This window comes from Scyliorhinus canicula, chromosome 10 (genome assembly GCF_902713615.1).
Source record: "Scyliorhinus canicula chromosome 10, sScyCan1.1, whole genome shotgun sequence".
Lineage (NCBI taxonomy): Eukaryota > Metazoa > Chordata > Chondrichthyes > Carcharhiniformes > Scyliorhinidae > Scyliorhinus > Scyliorhinus canicula.
Genome location: NC_052155.1, coordinates 63,013,472 through 63,037,243, shown reverse-complemented (window position 1 = coordinate 63,037,243; position 23,772 = coordinate 63,013,472). Strand labels below are relative to the sequence as shown.

Below are 23,772 nucleotides of genomic sequence, written 5' to 3'. Positions count from 1 at the left end.
AGCCTGTGAAGCACTTGAATTGGTAAAAAGAGTCTACAGTGCTGTAACCACTGCAAAGTACATCAGTGGACTCAATAATTAAAGCATTTCCAGAAATATTTAAAGGATTCAGAGTTTTGCCATTCACTTATTGGACCCAACTAAAAGAGAATGCACAACCAGTCATTTATGCGTACCAGCATCATTAAAGAATCAACTGAAAGATAAACTGAAGAGGATGACAAATCTGAGGGTGATTAAACGAATTGAAGAACCAACAGATTGGGTGAATTCCATCGTTTGTGTGAAAAAACAAAACAATAACTTGAGAATCTGCATGGATCTCAACTTAAATATAAAGTGAGAACATTATCCAATTCCAAATTGATTAGAGATTGTGTGTGAGATATCAGGAGCAACATGCTTCAGCAAACTAGATGCATCGCAGGATTTTTGGCATCTCAAGTTGGATGAGGAAAGTACAAAGGTGTGCACATTTATTACTCCATTTGGGCGATGCTGTTTTCTCAGAATGCCTTTTGGTATTATTTCAGCTTCTGAAATTTTCCATAGGGAAATGGAACACATTGTAGAAGGAATTCCAGGCAGAGTGTACATAGACGTTTGGGATTCAACAAAAAAAGAGTAAGATGATAGGCTTATCAAAGTGTTGAGAAGCATAAAAAAGTATGATCTCGGGTTAAATAAAGCCAAATGCCAGTTTGGTGTTGCAGAAATTACATTCTTGTGAGAAAGCTATCTGCCAGACCAGACCAGAAGATAAAGGCGATAGTAAACATGCCATGTTCAACAGACAATAAAGGAGTCCTTATGTTACATTTCACAGGTAAATTCATTCCTAATTTATCAGCAAAAATGACATGCTTGCAGGAAATAATCAAAAAGGGTACGATTTACCAATGGTCTGAAAGACATGAACAAGAGTGGCGAATGCGACAGGAAGCAATGACTACAGCTCCAGTGCTGACAATTTTTGACTCTACAAGGAAGACAAAAATATTGACTGAATCATCGTAAGATGAGTTAGGAGCAATGTTATTGCAGCAAGACAATAATGAAAATTTCCTTTCGATTGCTTATGCTTCTAGGTCAATGGCTGACAGGACCTAAATATGCTCAGATGGAGAAAGAATGCTTAGGTCTGATCAATGGTTTAGACAAATTTCACAATTACATATATGGCCTATGAATATTCTTGGTTGAAACAGATCATAAGAAAAAACTTGAATGAAATGTCACCGAGAATACAAAGGATGATGATGAAACTCCAGAGGTATGATTTCAATCTCATTTATACTCCAGGAAAACATATCGTAGTCGCTGATGCACTCTCACGAGCTATGGATATGGTGGAAGAACATGCATGGATGAGGATGTGCAAGTACACGTAAAACTTGTGACAAAAACATTTCCAGTGTCTGGTGCAAAATCAAAGTTGATCAAAGAAGAAACCAATAAGGATGAAGTGCTACAAAGGATCATAAATTATCTTTGTGAGGGATGGCCAAAAGGTTGCTGTTCCAAATATTACGACACTCGAGCGGAGCTAAGTGCAGCCACTGGTTTTTTGCTCAGGCAAAACATGATTGTCTACCACAATCTGTAAGATCTATGATTCTACTTAAGCATTGAAAAGTGCAAACAAAGAGCTAGAGACACACGGTATACTGGCCAGGCATAAATCAAGACATTGAGATGATGATAGAAAACTGTGCAACTTGTCATAAATTTCAGTGCAAACAACGAAAAGAACCAATGCAACTGGGAAAAATATTAACGATTCCATGGCAGAAAGTGGCAATGGATCTTTTCTATCTGGCAGGAAAAGAATACCTGTTAGTGATCAACTACTTCTCTAACTTTCCGGAAGTGGTACAAACAGCCAACTCATCAGCCAGGTGTGTCATCAAACATACCAAGGACATTTTTGCTCATCATAGAATACCACAAGTTGTTATGAGCGACAGTGGCCCATGTTTTAGCAGTCATGAATGGACAGAGTTTGCACAGAGCTATGATTTTCGACAAATTACTTCTAGTCCTCGTTATCCACAATGCTAGAAGCCTTCTTTACTGCCCTATCTACCTGTGACTCCACCTTTAGAGAACAGTGCACCTAAATTCCAAGGTCCCTGTGTTCCACAATACTCCCTAAGGGCCTACCATTTACCAGGAAAGTCCAACCTTAATTTGACTTTCCAAAATGCAACACTCACACTTATCTATATTGAACTCCGTTTGTCATTTCTCAGCCCACTTCCCCAGCTGATCAAGATCCTGCTACAATATTTGATAACCTTCTTCAATGTCTACAATACCACCTATTTTAGTGTCATCTGAAAACTTACTTATCATGCCTTGTACATTCTCATCTAAATCGTTGATATAGATAACAAACATCAATGGGCCCAGCACTGACCCCTGAGACACGAGTCACTGGCCTCCAGTCTAACAAGCATTCTTCCACCATTACCCTCTGCTTCCGACCATCAGCACAATTGTATATCCAACTTGCCTGCTCTCCCTGGATTCCATATGATCTCACCTCCCAGAGCAGCCTACCATGTAAAACTTTATCAAAGGCCTTACTGAAGTCCATATAGACTACGTCTACCGCCCGGCCCTCATCAATCTTCCTGGTCACTTCATCAAAGAACACTAACAAATTTGTAAAAGCATGGTCTCCTATGCACAAAACCATGCTGACTACTCCTGATCAAACTCTGTCTTTCCAAATGCCTATATATCTTATCCCTCAGAATCCTCTCTCATAACTTATCTACCACAGATGTTAGGCTTACCGGTCTATAATTCCCAGGTTTTTCTTTGCAGCCCTTCTTAACTAAGGGAACATTTGCTACTCTCCAATCTTCTGGTACCTCACCCGTGGCTAACGATGATGCAAATATTTCAGTCAGGGCTCCCGTAATTTCTTCTCAGTTTTCTTGGATATACCTGGTCAGGGCCAGGAGATTTATACACCTTCATACATTTAAATACGTCCATCACCTCCTCCACTGTATTGCAAACTGTCCCCAATATATCGCCACTAACCTTCCCAGGTTCCCAAGTCTTCATGTCTTTCTCCAAGGTAAACACAGAGGAGAAATATTCATTGAGAACCTCGCCCATCTCCTGTGGTTCCACGCATACGTGTCCACCTTGGTCCTGAGAGGTCCTATTCACTCTTTAGTTAGTCGTTTTCTTTTAAAATACTTCAAGAATCCCTTTGAATTCATCCTCTCAGCCAAAGCTACCTCATGGCCCCTTTTTGCTCTCCTAATTTCCTTCTCGAGTATACTCTTGTATCTCCTGTACAACTCCAGGGAATCCTGTACCCAGAAACATTGAGCTGCCAGTCCTGCCCCTCCTTTAGCCATGTTTCAGTAATAGCTACAATATCCAAGTCCCATGTACCTATCAATGCTCTGAGTTCATCTGCCTTGCCTGTCAGGCCTCTTGCATTGAAATAAATACAGTTCAATCTGTTTCTCTGTTTTCCATTTTTCTCCTTACTGACTTTTGTTTCAATCCTCTCTTTACTACCCTCCGACTTCCTGCATTGGTTCCCATCCCCCTGCCACATTAGTTTAAACCCTCCCCAACAGCGCTGCAAACAATCCACCCCAGGACATTGGTTCCAGTCCTGCCCAGGTGTAGACCATCCAATTTGTGGCACCATGAGGTGGCCTCTCCCAGAACCGGTTCCAATGTACCAAAAATCTGAATTCTTCCCTCCTACACCATCTCTCAAGCCACACATTCATCCTGTCTATCCTGCCATTCCTAATCTGACTAGCACGTGGTAGCACTTGGTAGCAATCCCAAGATTACTACCTTTGAGGTCCTACTTTTTAGTTGATGAACCGAAAACTTAGAAACACCATACCATATATTTCACAGGAACCAACTAATCGGAAATTTGTGAAGAAACTCACATTTCAAAAAAGGAGACAGAAGAAATATTATGATAGATCCACAAGATGTCTGCAACCGTTTGCAAAGAATGACACAATCAGGGTAGAAGATCCTGATGAATGTGGATGTTTGAAGTGTGCATAGGTAATACAATCATCAGGTCCGCAGTCATTCATCATCGTCATGGATAAAGGGCAAATTCTACAAAGAAATAGGAGAGCCTTGTTGAAGGTTCAGAACCCGCTGTTTCAGAACCACAGGATGATGTAGAAATCTCAGGACAACTGAAAAAATGCTACATGAGCACACAGAAATAGAACAAGCTGAAGATATGCAAAGCACAGGAACACAGCAAGAACCATCTTCTGAAACAGTTGGAAGCAAGTCAAATGCACAAGTTCAACCAGTGCTTAGAAGCTCGACAAGTTACAGATGAAAGCCAGAGAGATTGAACTTGTGATCGATGTTGAACATGTAAAGAATTGAAGTATTATGAATATCATATGTATTGTGTACTGAATGTAAATATTGTTTATTTCCAAAGGAAAGGGGATGTGATGATATGCATAAGCAGTCATGAAAATATTAGCAGATATGCCCTCCAACCAGCAGGTGACAGTAAAGAACAACCACGTGACACTGTTAGCTTGGGGAGTCTGGAGACAGTCATCGTGGTGGATATTCATATTTGTAGTAGCTCTTAGATAATTTATAATAGTAATTTATAGTTAGTAGATTTTAGTACTTCTCATGCTGTTATCTACTAGTCAAGAACTAGGTGTTCTCCAGTGTTTTAATTCCATTGGCCAAGCACCAGAACGTAACAGTCCCTAGCGTGGCGCAATTGTCCAGAGGATGTTAGCACTTTTTGAAAATTGCCTTACCTGGGAACTTCCAAGAGATATTCCCCAACGTATCATTGGGTACCCACAAATCCGATGCTGGGAAGCCAGGAAGTTATAGGCCATATGTTGCAGCTCAATTGACAACAGTTTGATTACCATAATTGGTCAACAACTCTGCTACTGCTGCATCATATGATTACAAGGATTCCTTAAGGTGAACTAATTGGACTTGCATCAAACAATTCCTTTGGCAGTTTGGTTAGGACAGCTGGTAAGAAGTAGATCGAGCTGAGAAAGTTTCTCCATGGAAGAAAGAGTTACCACCTAAAAATAAATGGGCCCAATGCCCTACCATCTAGCCTCCCGCGATTCTCCAGTCCCGTGGCCAGGAAACACGTGGGCGCAGATCATTTGTGGTCTCAGCAATCGTGAACCTCGTGATGGGCCAGGAGGATAAACAGTTGCCCCCTTGGCCCACCGCGAGGTCCACCATATCAGGGCCACGCTGGTAGGGACCATCAGAGGGCAACCACCCCCACCCCCACAACAAAGCACTGCTTGCCAATGCTTCTTTTAGCAGCCACCCCCCCCCCCCCCCCCCACCACCACAACCACCATGGGTTACCTGTAATAGGGGGATCCCCACAGGGACCCCATATCTAAAGTAACCCCCTTAACAGACCCTCCCCACACACAAATCCACCCCACACAGATCCACACCCCCGCCCTCAGAAAAGGGACACCTGTCTGGAAGCTAGAAAGCTGTCCAGATAGGGGCAGTGGGAATATCGAATACTGAGAGGCCTAGAAAGAGTGACCGTGGAGTGGATGTTTCCACTAGTAGGATAAACTAGAACCCGAGACCTCAGCCTCAATGACCCTTTAAACCAGAGATGAGGAGGAATTTCTTCAGCCAGAAGGTTATGAATCTGTGGAGCTCATTGCTTCAGAAAGCTGTGGAGGCCAAGTCACTGAGTCTTCAAGACAGATATTGATAGGTTCTTGATAAATAAGGGGATTAGGGGTTATGGGAAGAAGACAGCAGAAAGCAGAATGGGGATGAGAAACATATCAGCAATGATTGAATGGCGGAGGAGACTCGATGGGCCGAATAGCCTAATTCTGCTCATATGTCTTATGGTCAAAGCATTACCTTGCAGTTCCACATGTCCATTCCTCGAAGGAGAGCAGCTGGGCCTGCACCTGGTTCCCACAGGTCCATTATCTGCAAGCCATTCATAGCTATAAGTGGCCTATGATTGGCAACTTGTAAAAATCATCTGCAGCTTTAATCCATTCATATTCCCTCCTGCTTCAGTGGCCTAAGTGTTGAAATCCCAATGTAACATTGACCACATCAAAGAGATGTCAGTGAGATCACATGCTTTAGAGATTGGAATGCACTTAAGTGCTTGGAATTAATTTACATAGGGTTACCCTATTACAGGGATTCCTGGGGGGGGGGGGGTTCCCTATTACAGGGGTCACTGTGTAGGGTCCCCCTATTACAGGGGTCCTTGTGGGGGGTTCCTCTATTACTGGGGTCTTGGGTGGGGGCAATTGGGTCGGGTTATTGCTGTACTTGATAGGGGGGATACACCAGACAATCCAAGCATGGTGGGTTGCTGTGCGGGAGGAGGAGGGGTCAATTTACAGGGGTGGATTCAGGACTGATTTTCACTGGAAGGGCGTGGCCAGCCGCAGACGTCGCTATCAGGCCGTCTGCTCAAGATGGTGGCCTGATAGCTGGATTCTCTTGCGAACCCTTATATTCCATGCCATGCATAAATTTGCATTGCAAGGAACACTGAATTGCACGCCGCTTTACCATCACAAGGGCAGCACAGTAGCACAGTGGGTCGCACTATGGTTGCACAGCTTCAGGGTCCCAGGTTCAATTCCCCGCTGGGTCACTGAGTGTGTGGAGTCTGCACGTTCTCCCCGTGTCTACGTGGGTTTCCTTCGGGTGCTCCGGTTTCCTCAAGTCCCGAAAGACGTGCTGTTAGATAATTTGGACATTCTGAATTCTCCCTTTGTGTACCCGAACTGGCCCTGGAATGTGGCGACTGGGGGATTTTCACAGTAGCTTCACTGCAATGTAAGCCTACTTGTGACAATAAAGATTATTATTATTATAAAACTGCTGCAATTCAGCTCCGGCGGGAGATCAGAGTCTCCTAAACGAGAATCCCACCTTCTATATTTCACCATCCACAGTCATCTGGGGTTGTGGAAAAAGGGAAGCAAACTCTGAAAACAACATCAAACAAGTTAATGGGCTGGGCGCATGGGCTAGAGAAATAAAGGCCAGGGTTTTCAACCCCCCCCTCACCCCCACCCCACACACACACACTGAGGTGGCAGAGATGGCTCGTCATTGGCTGCCGGCAGGATCTTCTGGTCCCGCTGAATTCTATGGTGTTTTGCATGGTTCAATCATCTCGCTGTGGAGATCCCTTCGGCAGGATGGGAAGATCCCATCAGTGGAAGGGCCAGAAAATCCTGTTCCAAGAGTGGTAAAGATAAAGGTTAAATGAATAAAATCTTGCCCTGTGATACCTGAAGGTCCCAAAAATAGTTTAGCAGTAACATGTCAGGTGGGTTTAAACCAATGTGACAGGGTGTGGGAATAAGAACAGTAAGCCAGCAAGCGTAGAGACTGGGGATGAGCATGATACCACAGCCAGGCTGGCTAAGAGGAAGGGCAGACTGGGGGAGGTCGAACTCAGTGGGCCTGGAGGTCTGGCGTGCATCTTCTTCAATACACGGAGTATAACAGGTAAGACAGATGAACGTAGAACCTTGATTCATGTAAGGAACCTGGTGTGTTACAGTAACGGAGACTTGGTTTAAAAAGTGACAGGACTGGCAGCTAAATATTCCAGGATATATGTGTTTTAGGTGAGAAAAAGGGGAAGTAAAAGATGTGGGGGAGTTGCAATACTGCTTTGAGAACACATTACAGCTGCACAGAGGGAGGACACCTTGGAAAAATCAAGTAACGAGCAACTGAGAGTAGAACTCAGAAACAGGAAGGGGGTAGTCACTTTGATGGGGGTGTACTACAGGCCTCCCAACAGCCCACGGGAAGTTGAAAAACAAAAATGTAAGCAGATTCTAGATGGATATAGAAATAAATGGTTGTTGTAGTGGGAGGCTTTAATTTTTCTCCTTTTGACTGGAAATCCCTGAGGGCTAACGGTCTGGATGGTGAGGAATTTGTTAAGTGTTTCCAGGAAGGTGTTTTGGAACAGTATGTGGATAGTCCGACTAGAGAGGGGCTGCACTCAGGGCCGGCTCAAGGTACCGGCGACTCGGGCAGTCGCCCGGGGCGCCATGTGCTAGGGGCGCCGCGTAAAAGACTCGGTTCCCGCGCATGCGCAGTTGGGCCGGTGCCAACCAGCGCATGCGCGGTGGCCGCCCTCCCTCAGGCCGCCCCGCACAAACATGGCGGATGGATCCAGGCTCGCCGGTGGTCACTCCGGCGGCCCCCCCCCTCGGGCTCACTCCAGCCCCCCCCCCTCGGGCCCCCTCCGGCCCCCCCCTCCAGCCCCCCCCAGCCCCCCCTCCCCTCCAGCCCCCCCCTCCAGCCCCCTCCCCTCCAGCCCCCCCTCCAGCCCCCTCCCCTCCAGCCCCCCTCCAGCCCCCCCCTCCAGCCCCCCCTCCTCCAGCCCCCCCCTCCTCCAGCCCCCCCCTCCAGCCCCCCCGCCCCTCCCCCCCGGCCCCGCCCCCCGAAGGGCGCCGAAGTTCAGCTTGCCCGGGGCGCCAGCAACCCTAGGGCCGGCGCTGGCTGCACTGGACCTAGTACCAGGGAACGAGCCCAGCCAGGTCATCAAAGTTGCAGTGTAGGAACATGTGGCGAACAGTGACCACAATTCCGTAAGCTTTCGGGTACGCATGGAAAAAGACGAGTGTTGTCCTAGGGTTAAGGTGTTAAATTGGGGAAGGCTAACTACAACCAGATTAGGCAGGATTTGGAGGCTGTTGTTTGGGAGAGGCTGTTTGAGGGTAAATCCACATTTGGCATGTGGGAATCTTTCAAGGAACAGTTGATGGGAGTGTAGGACAGGCATGTGCCGATGAAAAGGAAAGGCAGGATTCAGGAACCATGGATGACCAAGGAAATTGTGAGTCTAGTCAAAAAGAAAAAAGATGCATACATGAGGTCTAGGCAACTAAAAACAGATGAAGCACTTGAAGAATACAGGGAAAGTAGAAAAGAGCTCAAACATGGAGTTAGGAGGACTTTAGTAAAGCATTTCACAAGGTCCCTCATGGCAGGCTGGTGAAAAAGATTAAATCGTTTTAACCTTTTAAGGCCCCCGGGGGGGGCCTGCATGATTGCCAGGCCCACGATCGGGGGCTACCGATCAGCAGGGGCACGTGATCTGGAGGGGGCCTACCTCTTTCCACACAGGCCCGCTGTGTGACGCCGCCATGTTGCGCGGTGCCGGCGCGGAAATGGCCACCACGCGCATGTGTGGACCCGCGCCGGCAGTGCAGGGCTGCATATCGGTGCCAGAGCAGCGCGCGGCATTCCGGCGCCGTGCTGGCCCCCTGTGGCCCACTGAATCGCTGAGCCAAGAGGCCCGTTGATGCCGGTGCGCAACACTCCGATGTTTATGCCGGCGTCAACACTTGGCCGGAATTTTGGACAATCCCAGCCTCTGTTTTGTGCTATGTAGGCCAGTGAGAAACCATGTTAAATCTTCTGGCCCCAATCTCATTCACTTGGTAGCTGGGTGTTTTGCGGCATATTGTGTGGAGAGGCAGGCCTGATGGCGTGTAGTCTATCATCCTATCTAAGCACCATATTGAAGAGGTGCTCAACATTACTGACCCACTGATGAAGAAGGTAGAACTTCTGAAAATGAAGATGGGTCTCTGAGAACATTCTGAGGCTGGAAGATGGAGGCCCTCCAGAATATCGAATCTGGAAGGTCCACCTTTAGATACTTCCCCACAACCCACTGCTGTAGTGTACTGGGTTCCAGGATGCTGGCAACCTCTATCCTGAACTCTGGATGCAGCTTCAGACATTGTTCAAGTGAGTCACAACACCTGCATACCATGTTGTTCCGGACATTGGCATGTTTTCCCTCTGGCGCAACAGAGAATTGGGCATGGGTGGTAGGGCCTTCATCTGCACCCCATTAACAGGATGCAAGTTAATCTCATGCTGGCTTCCAGTGGGTTTTCTGATCAGCCATCGCAGGTCCCAATGGAAGCTACAGTTGTAACATCATGCTGGCGGAAAACTGATTTTTGATCCTTCCACCGAATTTTCCAGACCCTGCTGCCTCCTCCCCACTGCCCGCCAATGAACCCACCGGTAGAGGATTGGATGAATTCCACCTGTCTAGGTAACATTCCCCCTCTCCGATGCATCACATTATCCATGGCTTAGCCTCCAGTGACTCTGAGCCGAAGCTCCTCAAGCCGCAAAGATGTCATGCAGATGGGTTTGCCCTGGATCACACTGGCATCCTGGAGCTCCCACATTCTGCAATCACAGCACATCACCTGCCCTGCCATCCTTATTGTACTGTAATGAAGCAACTAATTATTTTCTGAATTTATTTGGAAATAAATGAAGACCTCCTAATAAATGAAGCCTTCACTCACCACAACTTAGTATTAATTGAAAATTTAGTAATCCACTAAACACTATCAGTTAAGAGAAAAATAAATACTACTCACTAATTCCTTAATTCCCTTCTGTTGTCTCTCGAAATTAACAATAAGGATGGTATTTTACTATATTTAAAAATGTATACTTTTCTAAATTCCAGCTCTTTACTGGCAGCCCTTAACTGTAGCCATTGACTTCCTGCTTTCCTGTGAGATCACCATTTAAATGTTTTTTCTCTCAAACTCAGGGTGCACAAGAAAGTAAGTTGCTCTTTGTTGCCCTGACACTCTCACTGACTCTCATCTCTCACCTTCCCTCTCTGCTCTTTGTAGCAGCCCTGCTCTCGCTGTTCTTGGCTTTTGGACAGAGCTCTCACCTTCCCACTCCACTCTTTGTCGGCCTACTGCTCGCACTGATTCTCGCCTCTCAGAATGCTAATTATTTTTAAATTATGGCTTCTGGTTATTGACATATTTGCCAGAGGAAAGAATTCTCACTATTTTTTCTATCAAAACCCTACAAAATTTTAAACACCTCTTTGAGGTCTCCCTTTAAACTTCTCTGTTCTGAGAACAATTCCACCTTCTCCAACCTCTTTATAAAACGAAAACCTCTCATTCCTGGCAAACCTATTCTTTATTCCCTCCAGGGCTTTAACACTCATCCTAAAATGTGGTGCCCAGACTTACTCACAGTACTCCAGCTATGTCGTTACCCAATTCTCCCAAGGCCCAGGAACGAATGCCCATGCATGTTAGACCTCACCATGGCGCCATTTAGCACTGGTCCACATAATGAAGACCCTGAATAAAGGCACCTGGAGGGGGCTCACAGGCCATTGGATGCCCTGGGTGGTCAGACTCTGAGCAGGGTGATACCCTGACACTCCTGTTGCCACCTGGGGTCCCTGGAACTGTCATCTGGGCACCCTGGCAGTGTTACCCTGGCCAGGTTGCCCGTGCCAGGAATCGGGCCTGCGGGATGCCCTGCCCTTTGTTGAGCTCGTCAGTGCAGGAAGTGAGGCAAGTATAGCCTGTACGGACATTCCTGATAGAGGCGAAAAGAAAAAAGTCCCGTTTGATAGTGAGATCGTTCTTGACATGCAGCAGCTGTGAAACACCCCGCTAAATACCCCAGAACAACTCGGCAAAACTCGGCAAACAACTCGTGCTGTAGATTTAGACATGCTTCTGGACAAGCTATTCTCACACAGCCACAAGACTGACATTTACTGGGCAATGTTAAAAATCGCTCAGGTATATCCTGTCTATGAACAACAGGACAAATCCAATTACAGCCACATCAGTGCACTCTCGATCATCAGCAAAGTGATGAAAGATGTCATCATAGTGCTATAAAGATACACTTACACAGCAATAACCTGCTCACTGATGCTGTTTTTAGGTTCTGTCAAAGGCATTTAGTTCCTGACCTCATTGTAGCCTTGATCCAAAAATGGACAAAAGAGCTGAACTCAAGAGGTGTGGTGAGAGTAACTGCCTTTGACATCAAGGCACCATTTGACTGAGTATGGCACCAAGTAGCCCTGGCAAAATTGAAGGCAATGGGAATCGGGGATAAACTCTCCACTGGTTGGCCTCATACCTAGCACAAAGGAAGATGGTTGTGGTTGGCCAATCATCTCAATCTCAGGACATCTTTGTTGGACTTCTTCAGGGTAATGTTTTGGGCTCAATTATCTTCATTAATGGGCTTGTCTCCATCACAAGGTCAGAGTAGGGATGTCTGTGCAATGTTCAGGATTGCTTGCAACTCCTCAGGTACTGAAGCAGCTTGTGCCATATGCAACAAGGTCTGGACAACATTCAAGCTTAGGCTAATAAGTGGCAAATAATATTCATGCCATGCAAGTGACAGGTAATTACCATCTCCAACAAGAGAGAATCTAACCATCTCCCTTGCCATTCAATGGCATTATTATCCCTGAATTCCCTTCTATCAAAATCCGGGAGATTACCACTGACCAGAAATTGTACTGGATCAGCCAGATAAATACTGTAGCTACAAGAGCATGTTAGAAGCTGGGAAACCTGAGGCACGTAACTCACCTCTTGCCTTCCCAAAGTTAATCCACCATCTGTAAGGCACAAGTCAGGTGTGCAATGGAATTCTCTTCACCATATGCAAGTTCCCTTCCAAGCCACACACCACATGACTTGGACTTATACTGCTGTTCCTTCACTGGTGCTGGATCAATAATCTGGAACTTCCTTCCTAACAGCACTGTGGGAGTAGAGGAACTGTACAAGGGTCAAAAAGTAAGAATAAATATGACACAGAAGGAGGCTATTTGGCCCTCTGGGTCCATGCTATCTCTCTATAAAAAAATCCAATATGTTCCATGCTTCTATTTTATTCCTATATCCCTGCAAGAGTGCTTCCCTCAAGTGCCCATCTAGTTTCATTTTGAAATCATCTCTGCTTCTATCACCCTAATAGGTAGCAAGTTCCAGGTCTTTACCATTCAGAGCATAAAACAGTTGTTGCTCACATTCCCCTAAATCTCTTGCAGGAAAGTTACATTTGTGTCCATTAATCCTTATGCCATGAGCTAATAGGAACAGCTTTACTTGGTCTACCTTATCCAAGCTTGTCACAATCTTGTACGCCACTATTGAATCTTCCTCCAGTGACTTGTGCTTCAAGGAGAACTATCAACCTAACCTTGTATCAAAATCCCTCATGTGCTGGGTCACTGTCTGTGTGGAGTTTGCACATTCCACCCCCCCCCCCCCCCACCCCCCCCCCATCCCACTGTGTTTGTATAGTTTCACCCCCACAACCCAAAGATGTGCAGGTTGGTGGATTGGCCACGCTAAATTGCCCTTTAATTGGAAAAAATGAATTGGGTACTCTAAATTTATTTTAAAAATTGTTTTTAAATCCTTCATGTGTGGAACCATTCTGGTAAAACTCCTCTACACCCTCTCAAGAACCTTCACATCCTTCCTAAAGTTTGGTGATCAGAACTAGATGTAATCATCTAGTTGTGGAGTAGCATCTGCATATCTTCCCAACTTCTGCACTCAAGGCTTCTAGTTATGAAGACCAAGATCCGCAACATCACCACTCTATAATTCTTGCACATCCAAATGATTTGCTCAGTTGTTCCTCTGTCACTCTTGCGCACACTATTTGGGGGCCTATAGAATATCTTCAGCAGTGTGATCATTCCCATTTTGCTTCACAGATCATATCAAAAAGCCTTCCTTTCCAACACCACGATGTCTTTCCTAATCACAACTGCCAACCCACCACCCATTTTTCCTTCCCTTTCTTTTCTAAAAGTGTAAGAGAATGTAGATGGAGAAGTAGATAACAGGTTTAAGAAATGTACAGGCTTGGCATTCATTCAAAGACACTTTTGACAAATGTCAGTCACACTCTTTGGCAGCGCGATAGCATATTGGTTAGCACTGAGGCTTCACAGCGCCATGGTCCCAGGTTCGATTCCTTGCTGGGTCACTGTCTGTGCAGAGTCTGCACGTTCTCCCCGTGTCTGCGTGGGTTTCCTCCGGGTGCTCAGGTTTCCTCCCACAGTCCAAAGATGTGCAGGTTCGGTGGATTGACCATGCTAAATTGCCATTAGTGTCCAAAAAGGTTAGGAGTTATCGGGTTCAGGGGGATAGGGTGGAAGTGAGGGCTTAAGTGGGTCGGTGCAGACTCGATGGGTCGAATGGCCTCCTTCTGCACTGTATGTTCTAAGTTCTTCTATCTTGCTCACTGATAGGTCAGCAGATAATTCTTTGTCACTTTTGCCTTCCAGATCTGCTGTGACTTCAGTATCCTGTTCATGTAACTCCACATCAGCCCATTTTGCATATGATTGTGGGGTATGCAGAATACAACAATTAACAATAAGTGCAGAGTGCTCTAATGCAAGTCACCCCCATGAGTTGAAATATCTGAAATACTTCTTCCAGATTCCAGTTGTATGTTCAACACTCATTCTGAATGTCTCATGCACCTTATTATATCACACTTAGCTTTCTGTCCATCTTTGGTGTAAGTGTGACCTGAGTTATGGCTGAAAACCTTAATCTCCCAGGAATCATCTTTCCAATTTTCATTTCTCTGAAACAAAGGTGACACAACTGATTGCCTTAAAACAAAGACATTGCCAGAGCTTCTATTTGCATGATTTTGTGCAGATGAGTCCATATTAGCTATACAGTGATAGAATAAAAATATTAACAATTAAATAGGACATTGCATTGTACATAATGATTTCAATGGCACCATGGTCCCGAGAAGTGAGTGGAATTATATTGGTATTGCTATCATACAGCTGTTGCTGTTATATGAAATTATTGGCCATAACGGCCTGAAAATTAGCATATGTTGCAGATGTTACCAGTGAACATTTTGAAAAGAGCTTAACACCAAATAATTGGAGGCTGTGGATACTTTGATAGCTGGGAACTGTATACATATTTAATTTTGCCTGGATGTCTTTACTAAGAATATGGCATGGTTCCATTACAATTTCCAATGCCATTGCTAGCTATTTATAATTTGTGTTCCCCGGACATCATATCATGGCAGTTCTTACCTGCTCTCATTATTCCCCCCTCAACATTAGTAAAGCATTGGATTCAATATAAGTCAGTGATAAATACTTGCAGTTTGAAGATTACTTGTACCAGGTAGCCTATCCTTACAGACAAACAATTTGCAATTCTTAGATTTCTGAGAGAAAAATGCATCATATTTTGATGTGGGAGACCTGACAATGCACTTCAGTAGTTTAAATTCAAGTTCAGCACTTATGCCAGCATTAGGCTATTAACATGCCCAATGAGATCAGTGCTTTGGTGTGCCCCTCGTCCCAACATCTGGCAGCTTCTGTTAAATGAAATATTGATATTCTGCATTTCCTTATTAGTCTAGGCATTTATTGTGGCTCTAAGTTATTTATAGACTACAATTGTTTTCAAAAGAATTAAAACTCCATCCTCCAAAGTTTTATTGTCGTAGATTATACCCTCTAAACAACTGGTTTTTTAAAAATGCTTCTAACCTTAAGGATGAAATTCTAACTTAACAATGCTCCATACAGAAAATTGTTAGTCGAAAATACAGAAAAGTAGAATTACACTGCAAGAGCAGGTGAATAAACATGAAATGAATCAAAAGGAAGGAAATTATTGAGTTGGAGCACCATGTTTATGTTTTTTTTTCTTTCAAAATGTACTTTTTGAAACACTGGCAGGCCAAAAATGTGCACTTAGCAACTGGATACAGACATATTCTTTTAACTTTTCTTCATAGCTTTTCAACAAATTACAATCAAAATTGTGAACATTATTGGAGCATTATTACAGAAAATGTAATGTACCAATAGAAAAAAAATCACTAACCAAAAAGGCATAACTTACTGGCCTCTCTAATACCACAGGAAGAGATGGCAAAAATTCAGGTTTCTCTTTTGAAATAGGCAGGCTAGCAATTTTCATCAGGAATTCTCTGGTGTATGTAATCCTCTCTGCATCTGGAATATAAATTGAATTAGTAAACAAAATTGAACATTTTATTAATACAAAAATCTGTAACTCTAGATAGACATCTCTCTCGAATATGGGGTATACTAAAGAGCAGTGTTAAAACTGCACAGAATGTTAAAGCATCTTGCTTGTTTCCAGCTGTTATTGCCTCAAAATGAACATTTTTGGTTCAGTAGCTACAGGAATAATCAAAGCGAAACAACCAGGCTGTTTTCTTTATTATTTTGGGTGGATTTGGCAGGAGTGTTTCTCGTCGCCTTTTTGGGTGAGTTCCAGACCTAGATTCACCCACACTTAGTTATTCTTTTAGGCCCTAGGGAGTTTCTCCCAGGTCTAGCCCACACTTACAAATGTTTTCATCAATGGGGAGCTGAAATCGCTGAACTGGCCAGCTCCTCAGAGATCGGGGTACCATTTTGAAAGAGTGCCCCGATCTCTAAATGAGTTTGAAGGTCCCCCACATCCCACACCCATGGATGTTGCCACCCCCCACGAACATGGTCATTACCCCTCCTCAAGTGAGCACAACCCCCAATGGAGTTGCTGAAGGATCCCCCTTTCAAGCATCCCCCACCCCTTTCAGGTCCCCCCACATCCCCTTTCAGGACCTCTCTTTCAGGACCACCTCATGCTCCCCCAACCTTTATGAAGCCCCTTCATAGCTCCCCACTTTAAAACACCCCTTCATATCCCATTTTCACCCTCCTTTCATGGGCATCGCCCATCTCAAGCCCTGACCCTTGAAAGTGCCAACATGGCACACTGCCAGGTTGCCGTTGATACTGCCACGGTTCCCGGGTGACAGGACACTGCCTGTCCTTACCCGACCACCCTGCAGGCTCCAATAACCTCTGAGACTCCCGGAATGACCCTCACACCTGGCCTCTACTAAGTACTAAGTACACCTGACCAGTACTAATTGCAACCCAGTTGGGGCCTTGCCAGAAAGGCGGCAACTCCCAGGCACAGGGAGAATGCAGCCTCATCTAGGTCGCGCAAATGTAATTGAGCCAGCTCATTTACATTTGATTATCTTGATCATGCCCAGTGAGGGCATGACCCAAATTGCGGCAGGCGGTGTGAGTCAGATGACTCGTGCGATTTTGCGCTTGGTGCAAAGCCCAATTTGGGCCTCTCCCACAATGTGGGAGACGATTAGGGCAGCACATGTATCACAAGTGATTAGCACTGTGGCTTCACAGCGCCAGGGTCCCAGGTTCGATTCCCTGCTGGGTCACTGTCCGTGCGGAATCCGCACGTTTTCCCCGTGTCTGCGTGGGTTTCCCCCGGGTGCTCTGGTTTCCTCCCACAGCACAAAGACGAGAAGGTTAGGTGGAGTGGCCAAGTTAAATTGCCCTTCGTGACCAAAAAGGTTTGGAGGGGTTATTGGGTTATGTGGATAGGGTGGAAGTGAGGGCTTAAGTGGGTCGCTGCAGACTCGATGGGCGGAATGGCCTCCTTTTGTCCAATGATGTTCCTGGGGCACCGTGATCAATGCTTAGCACAAAGTGGTGGCAAAATCTCCTCCATTATGCAAGGGTGAGAAAATATATTTTGGTATTAAAAAGAAATAGTGCTGTCACACTACCATCTAATTCTTAATTTTATAATTTTGATGCACCATTGAATCACCTATGCAATTTCATCTTGGCGCTGCAAGGTTTTGATAGTTGAGGAGTTTCATGTGAGAGTACCTTTAAGAAATGGGTGTTTAAGAAATGTACCTTTAAGAGATGCAGCTGCTCATGTTACTGGAGCGATGTCAGAGTGTGGGTGGAGCTGAGCTCTACTTCTGCTTTTTAGTTTCAGTTTGAGAAAAAGCTTGGGTGTGTCTGTGTTTTTCAGTGAGCTGCATCTGAAGTTTAAACAAAGAGATGTAATGTTGATCTCTGCCATCCAAAGACTATCTACGGATTATTTGGTGAACCCAGAATTGTAAAAGGTCTCAATATTGACTGTAAACTCTGATTTGCTTATGTTTAAAGGTTTGTTAAGTCTTTTGGGTGTAAAAGGACAGCATACAGGTTACTTAGTGTTGCATTCTTTGGGGGTGTGTTTGATTTACTGGTTGTTAAGATGTTCACTGTTTGTTTTAGAAAGGTTAACTTGAGTTCATAGAATAAACACTGTTTTGTTTTTAAAAATACTTGTCCATTTTCTGCTGTACCACACTTGTAGAGTGGGCCGTGTGCTCCCCATACCACAATCTATTAAAGGTTGTAGGTCAGGTGAACTCCATGAAACACTTTGGGGTTCTCTACACCCTGGCCCATAACAGGGATACCTGTTTTCACTAGCAAGAGAGTCAATGCCCAGAGAATGTCAGATTTAAGATGATTGACAAAAGGAGATCACAAGATCTGTTTTCAGCTGTGAGCCGTTACAATCTAGAATGTACAATCCAAATGCAGAAGTGGATTCAATTTGAACTTTCAAAAGGGAATTGGAAGTTTACTTGAAAAAGAGAAATTTGCAGGGTTATGAGGAAAAGAGCAGAAGATTGGGAATAATTAGATAACCAGTCTGATGACTTTCACAGATACATTGGGCCAAATGGCCTTCTTCTTTGTTGCATCATACTCTCAATTGTATGAGGGCTCACCTTTATGCATTAGTCAATTTAAAGAGCCTCACATAAGATTCAATCTCCATATTTAAAAAAAAAATCATCCACATTTTAAAAAGAAACCTCTGGTCAGGCCAGCATTTATTGCTCATTCTTGGTTGCTCCTCAGAGGGTGATCTGCCTTCTTGAACCACTGCAATCCCTGAGGTGGAGGTACATCCACACTGCTCTTAGGGAGGGAGTTCAAGGTATTTGACTCCGTGACAGTGAAGGAACAGCAATATATTTCCAAGTCAGGGTGGTGAGTGACTTGGAGGGGAACCTCCAGGTGATGGGGTTCCCATGTATCTGCTGCTCCTGTTCTTCTATCTGGTAGTGGTCACGGATTTGGAAGGTGCTGTCAAAGCAACTTTGGCGAATTACTGCAGTGTATCTTGTAGATGGTACACACAGCTGCCACTATCAAGGGTTTGAATGTTTATGGACGAGGGAGCAATCAAGCAGACTGCTTTGTCCTGGATGGTGTCAAGCTTCATTAGTGTTGTTGAAGTTGCACTCATCCAGGCAAGTGGATAGTTTTCCATTACACTGCTGACTTGTGACTTGTAGATGGTGGACAGGCATGAGGGGACAGGAGATGAGTTACTTGTTGTAGGATTCATAGCCCTTGACCTGCCCTGGTAGCCACAATATTAATATGGCTAGTCCAGTTCTGTTTCTGATCAATGGTAACCCTCAGTATGTTGATTGTGGTGGACTCAGTGATGGCAATGCCATGGAATGTCAAGGGGCAATGATTTTGCTTGTCAAGCTATTATATTGTCACTGAGGTTTTTTAAAACCTTTATACAACATTTCAACTGTTGCAATGCTGGTTTCTCATTGCCCACAAGACCTCCCCAATCTTCAATAATTTCACGATAAATTTTCCTTGGGAATCCTTCTGTGTCTGTGCTTTTTTGTTCAGGGGAAAATGTTTATAGAGATGACATGCAAAGGTTGACTCTGTCCTTGTGTGCATTTTCCTTTTCTTTCTGTTGCCTATCCTCCATGCTTTGGAATTCATTTTCGAAGCCACAATCCTTTTGCCCGTTAATCCCTTTATCCTTCTGTAAGACCCTCTTTAAGGCCCACTGTAAATGTCACCTCTTTTACAAACCAACCATCCTAATATTATCTTCCTTTTCCCTTATAAGAACATAAGAAATTGGAGCAGATAAAGGCCACAGGGCCCCATGAGACTGCTCATCTTTACCTAAATCATCACACTGTTCTATTGTCTCAGTTTTTCTCTTTAGATTTCTAAATCCCTACCTCTGAAACCTCCCTCTCATCCTTTTGTTCGTGTCTCCATAAAGCAATTTGGAATTTATTTTTCTGAAAGTTGACAATTTATTGTCTTTGTCTGAGAAGGGTGCTGGAAACAGAAGGCTGTCCTCTGGAGGCAGGAATCATGTTGCCTTTAAAAATTTTCAGGAGGTGACTGGGCACAGGTAGTGATGTGCTGGGATCATCCAGAATAATGTTGAGCATTGGAGTGCGAAAGCAACACTTAACTGTCTGGATAGGGCTGTGAGCATCCTGAAATTAAACTCCACCATGTCTCAAAGGTTGTCACATGATGAATGCTTTCTTTGGAATTTCACTTTGGAAAGAAGTAACATTATGGAGGCCCTAGAGGGCAAAAGGCCTCCCCAACCCTTTTCTCATATTAAGTGAACGCTGAAGACGTTGCAAATCAGAACTGGATGTCAATTTTAAGCAACTTGTAACAACCATAATTGCAGACATTAAAGGGAAAAAAATTACTTTCCTGACCCACAAGCAGGTCAGTTGGAAAGTTGTGAGAAATTGTCAATTTAGGATCCCCACAACATGTTGTGAAGTAGTAACTCCACAATCTGTCGTGACAGCATTGATTAGTTGCCTACCTGGCAGGCCAGCCTGACAGGCTAACCCTCTAGTTAGGTGGGAAACTGAGAAGTAAAGACTGCAACAGCAGCTAAATCAGCATCGAGGAAAGAGGGCTTCATGGCAAGGGAGGGGAATAGTTGTCACTTGGAGATGGGGAAGGAGGAAATAATTTATGAAGCCATTTGGGTGTCCTGCTATTTCAAGGAAGCCTCATGGTGGGGTTGGAAATTACAGGCATGAGAGGAAGAACAGGACTTCCGCTTGTGACCATGGAGCGTTTGGTCACATAGTCACAGAAAAGGGCTCTTTTTACCCAGATCCAGGTGGAATTTTAATGAAAAGGCGTAGGTGAATGTTAGAGGAGTAGTTTACCCCTGGAATGGTATATCGTCTGATCACCGGATCTGGCAGAAAACAGTGAGAGGTTTGGCTGGAAAGTTGAAACAGTCCTGTGCTTCACAGACAGTCTCTTCCAGCATGCAGGCAGGGGAGGGGCACACTGTAAGGCCCCAGATAAAGGAACTGATGACATTTATCAAGGAGGAATTCCATAAACAGAGGAAAGAAATGTATGAGGATCATGCAAAGGCCATTGCAGAAGCGGTGGCACCCCTGAAGAGTACTTTGGAGTGATGGAAAGGTGTTTGGAGGTGCAGGGGCCACAGATTCTGGAGACTGAAGGAGTGATCCCGGACCACAGCGATTATGTGGTGGCTCTGGAGGTGGAGGTGGGGCTCTGAGGAGACCTTTGTAAAACGCTGCGGGCAATGGTTGAGGAGCAGGAGAAGACCTCGAGAAGACAGAACCTGCGAATAGTGGGCCTGCGTGCTAGATAAGGCACCTGAAGTTTACCGAGCACATAGCTCTCTGAGGCAAAAGCCTAGAGCTCGGGAGCCACCGTGGGCGGTGATCATGAGACTCCATTTATTTGTGGAGAAAGAGAAAATTCTACGGTGGGCCAGGGAGAAGCGTAGCTGCGACTGGGAGGGAAATAACGTCCGGATTTATCAGGACATCGGAGCCGAGCCGGGGGAAGAGGGAGGGGGAGGTCATTAGGATGTGCCTTTGGCAGGGGCAGCCACGCTAGCAGGTTATGCTGGTGAACGGAAGTGAGGTGGTGGGGGAGAAGGCCAAGAGTGCTGGCCGGGGGGAGGGGGGAAAGGGGAAGCGAGGGGAGAAGAAGGGGAAGGGGAAAGGCGGGGGGGGGGTTTCTGTGATGCGGCAGGGGGTGAGAGATGACATGGTCAAGGGCAAAGAAAGGGGCAATCTGGGATGGGCTAGGTACAGAGTGGAATTAAAGGGTCAGGAATTAAGTGGGGAAGATGATGGACGGTAGAGGGGATTGGAGGCACAAGCCTCCGGTAAGGTTGGTAAAGTGGAATGTCCGGGGACTGAATGGGCCGGTTAAAAGGTCATGGGTATTCGCGCACCTCAGGAGCTTGAAAGCGGGGTCGTCTTTTTGCAGGAGACACACCTCCGTGTGAAGGACCAGGTTAGGTTAAGAAAGGGGTGGGTCGGGCATGTTTTTCACTCGGGGTTTGATTTGAAATCGAGGGTATGGTGATTTTAATGAGCAAATAAATGGGATTCGTGAATGAGAAATGGTGAGGGATCCAGGTGGGAGATATGTGTTTGTGAGTGGGGTATTGGAAGGGGCACTAGTAGTGTTGGTAAATGTGTATGCCCAAAATTGGGATGATATGGGTTTTGTGAGGGGGTTGCTGGCAGCAATCCCAGATTTGGCCACGTACCAGTTGATCATGGGAGGAGATTTTAACTGTGTCCTGGAGCTGAGGGTAGATAGATGGAGCCCCAGGTCGATGGGTAGGGTACGAATGGCAAGGAGCTGAGGGGGGGGGGGTTTAATGGAGAGGATGGGTATGGTGGATCCATGGCGCTTTCAGAACCCAGGGTGAAGGCAGTATTCCTTCTTTTCACACATCTATAAGGTGTTTTCGAGGTTTGATTACTTTGTAGTGAGTCGGGAGATTTTAATTGGGGTGGAGGGGGCAGAGTATGCGGGGATAGTTATCTCGGACCGTGCACTCCACTGGCTGGATATTTGGTTCAGTACTTGACGAGAGCAGAGGCGGGGTGGAGGTTTGACTCGGGGTTGTTGGTGGATGGAGGTTTTTGTGATAATGTGCGGTTGACGATTAGGGATTATATGGTGTTCAATCAGAACAGGGAGGTGTCGGCGGGCATTTTTTGGGAAGCACTGAAGGCAGTGGCCTGGGGAGAAATTATCTCATTTACGGTTCGCGCGAATAAGGAAAGGAGGGTGGAACATGACCGTCTAGTGAGCGAGATAGTGGAGGTGGACAGGGAATATTCGAGGGTGCCCACTGTGGAGGGATTGGCAAGGAGGAAAAAGTTGCAGGGGCAATTTGACAGACTGACAACGGGGAGGGCGGTAGGGCAACTGCATAGGGCAAGAGGGGTGCAATACGAGTATGGGGAGAAGGCGAGCCGCATGCTGGCGCACCAGCTGCGGAGGCAGGCTGCGTCCAGGGAAATATTGATGATCTGGACTGGGGCTGGGGATGTGGTGTCAGAGCCAGCGAAGATAAATTAAGCATTTAGAGAGTATTACCAGGGACTTTATGAGGCAGACCCAGGAGGAGAGGAGGGGGACATGGAGTGGTTTCTGGATGAGCTGGAATTTCCCCAGGTGGAGGAAGCAAAGAGCCGCTGAGGGAGGTGCTGGATAGTATCAGGGGTTTGAAGTTAGGGAAGGCCCCTTGGCTGGATGGGTACCCGGCAGAATTTTATAAGGAATTCGCGGCGGACCTGACACCACGTCTGTTGGGGGACGTTTAATGAAGCACTGGAGAAGGGGGAGTTACTGGAGACAATGAAGCAAGCAGTAATCCCAAAAAAGGGAAGGATCCAGTGGAATGTGGGTCGTCTAGACCCATAATCACTATTTAACATGGATGTGAAAGTATTGGCTAAGTTGTTGGCGGGGAGAATGGAGGATTGTGTCCTGGGGGTGGTTGCAGAAGATCAAACAGACTTCGTAAAGGGCAGGCAGCTCGCGAGTAATATAAGACGGCTGTTGAATGTGGTGATTAATCCGTCGAGAGCTCTAGTCCCGGAGGTGGTGGTGTCCATGGACGCGGGAAAAGCATTTGATCGGGTGGAGTGGCGGTACTTGTTCGAAGCTTTGGGAAGGTTTGGGTTTGAGTCGAGATTTGTGGCAGTGGTGCGTTTGCTGTGTGTGGCGCCAAGAGCGAGGGTAAGGACGAATTATATGAGCTCACAAAGCTTTAACCTATACAGGGGTACGAGGCAGGGGTGCCCGCTGTCGCCGCTGCTGTTTGCGCAGGCCATGGAGCCATTGGCGATGGCTCTAAAAGTGTCGGCAGAGTG

The 23,772-nt window shown here is 45.7% G+C and overlaps 1 protein-coding gene across 6 annotated transcripts in view; it reads right to left on the bottom strand.

The window, feature by feature from the left end:
- The window catches only part of gra (granulito), a 325,500-nt gene that overhangs the window by 39,998 nt on the left and 261,730 nt on the right, over nt 1–23,772 (bottom strand). For 5 of the 6 annotated variants that reach the window (XM_038809070.1, XM_038809074.1, XM_038809073.1 and 2 more), the window contains one exon: nt 15,777–15,907. In XM_038809070.1, the coding sequence (XP_038664998.1) occupies nt 15,777–15,907 (131 nt within the window). The remainder of the gene's footprint in view (nt 1–15,776; nt 15,908–23,772) is intronic. The other variant, XM_038809071.1, reaches the window with a different exon arrangement.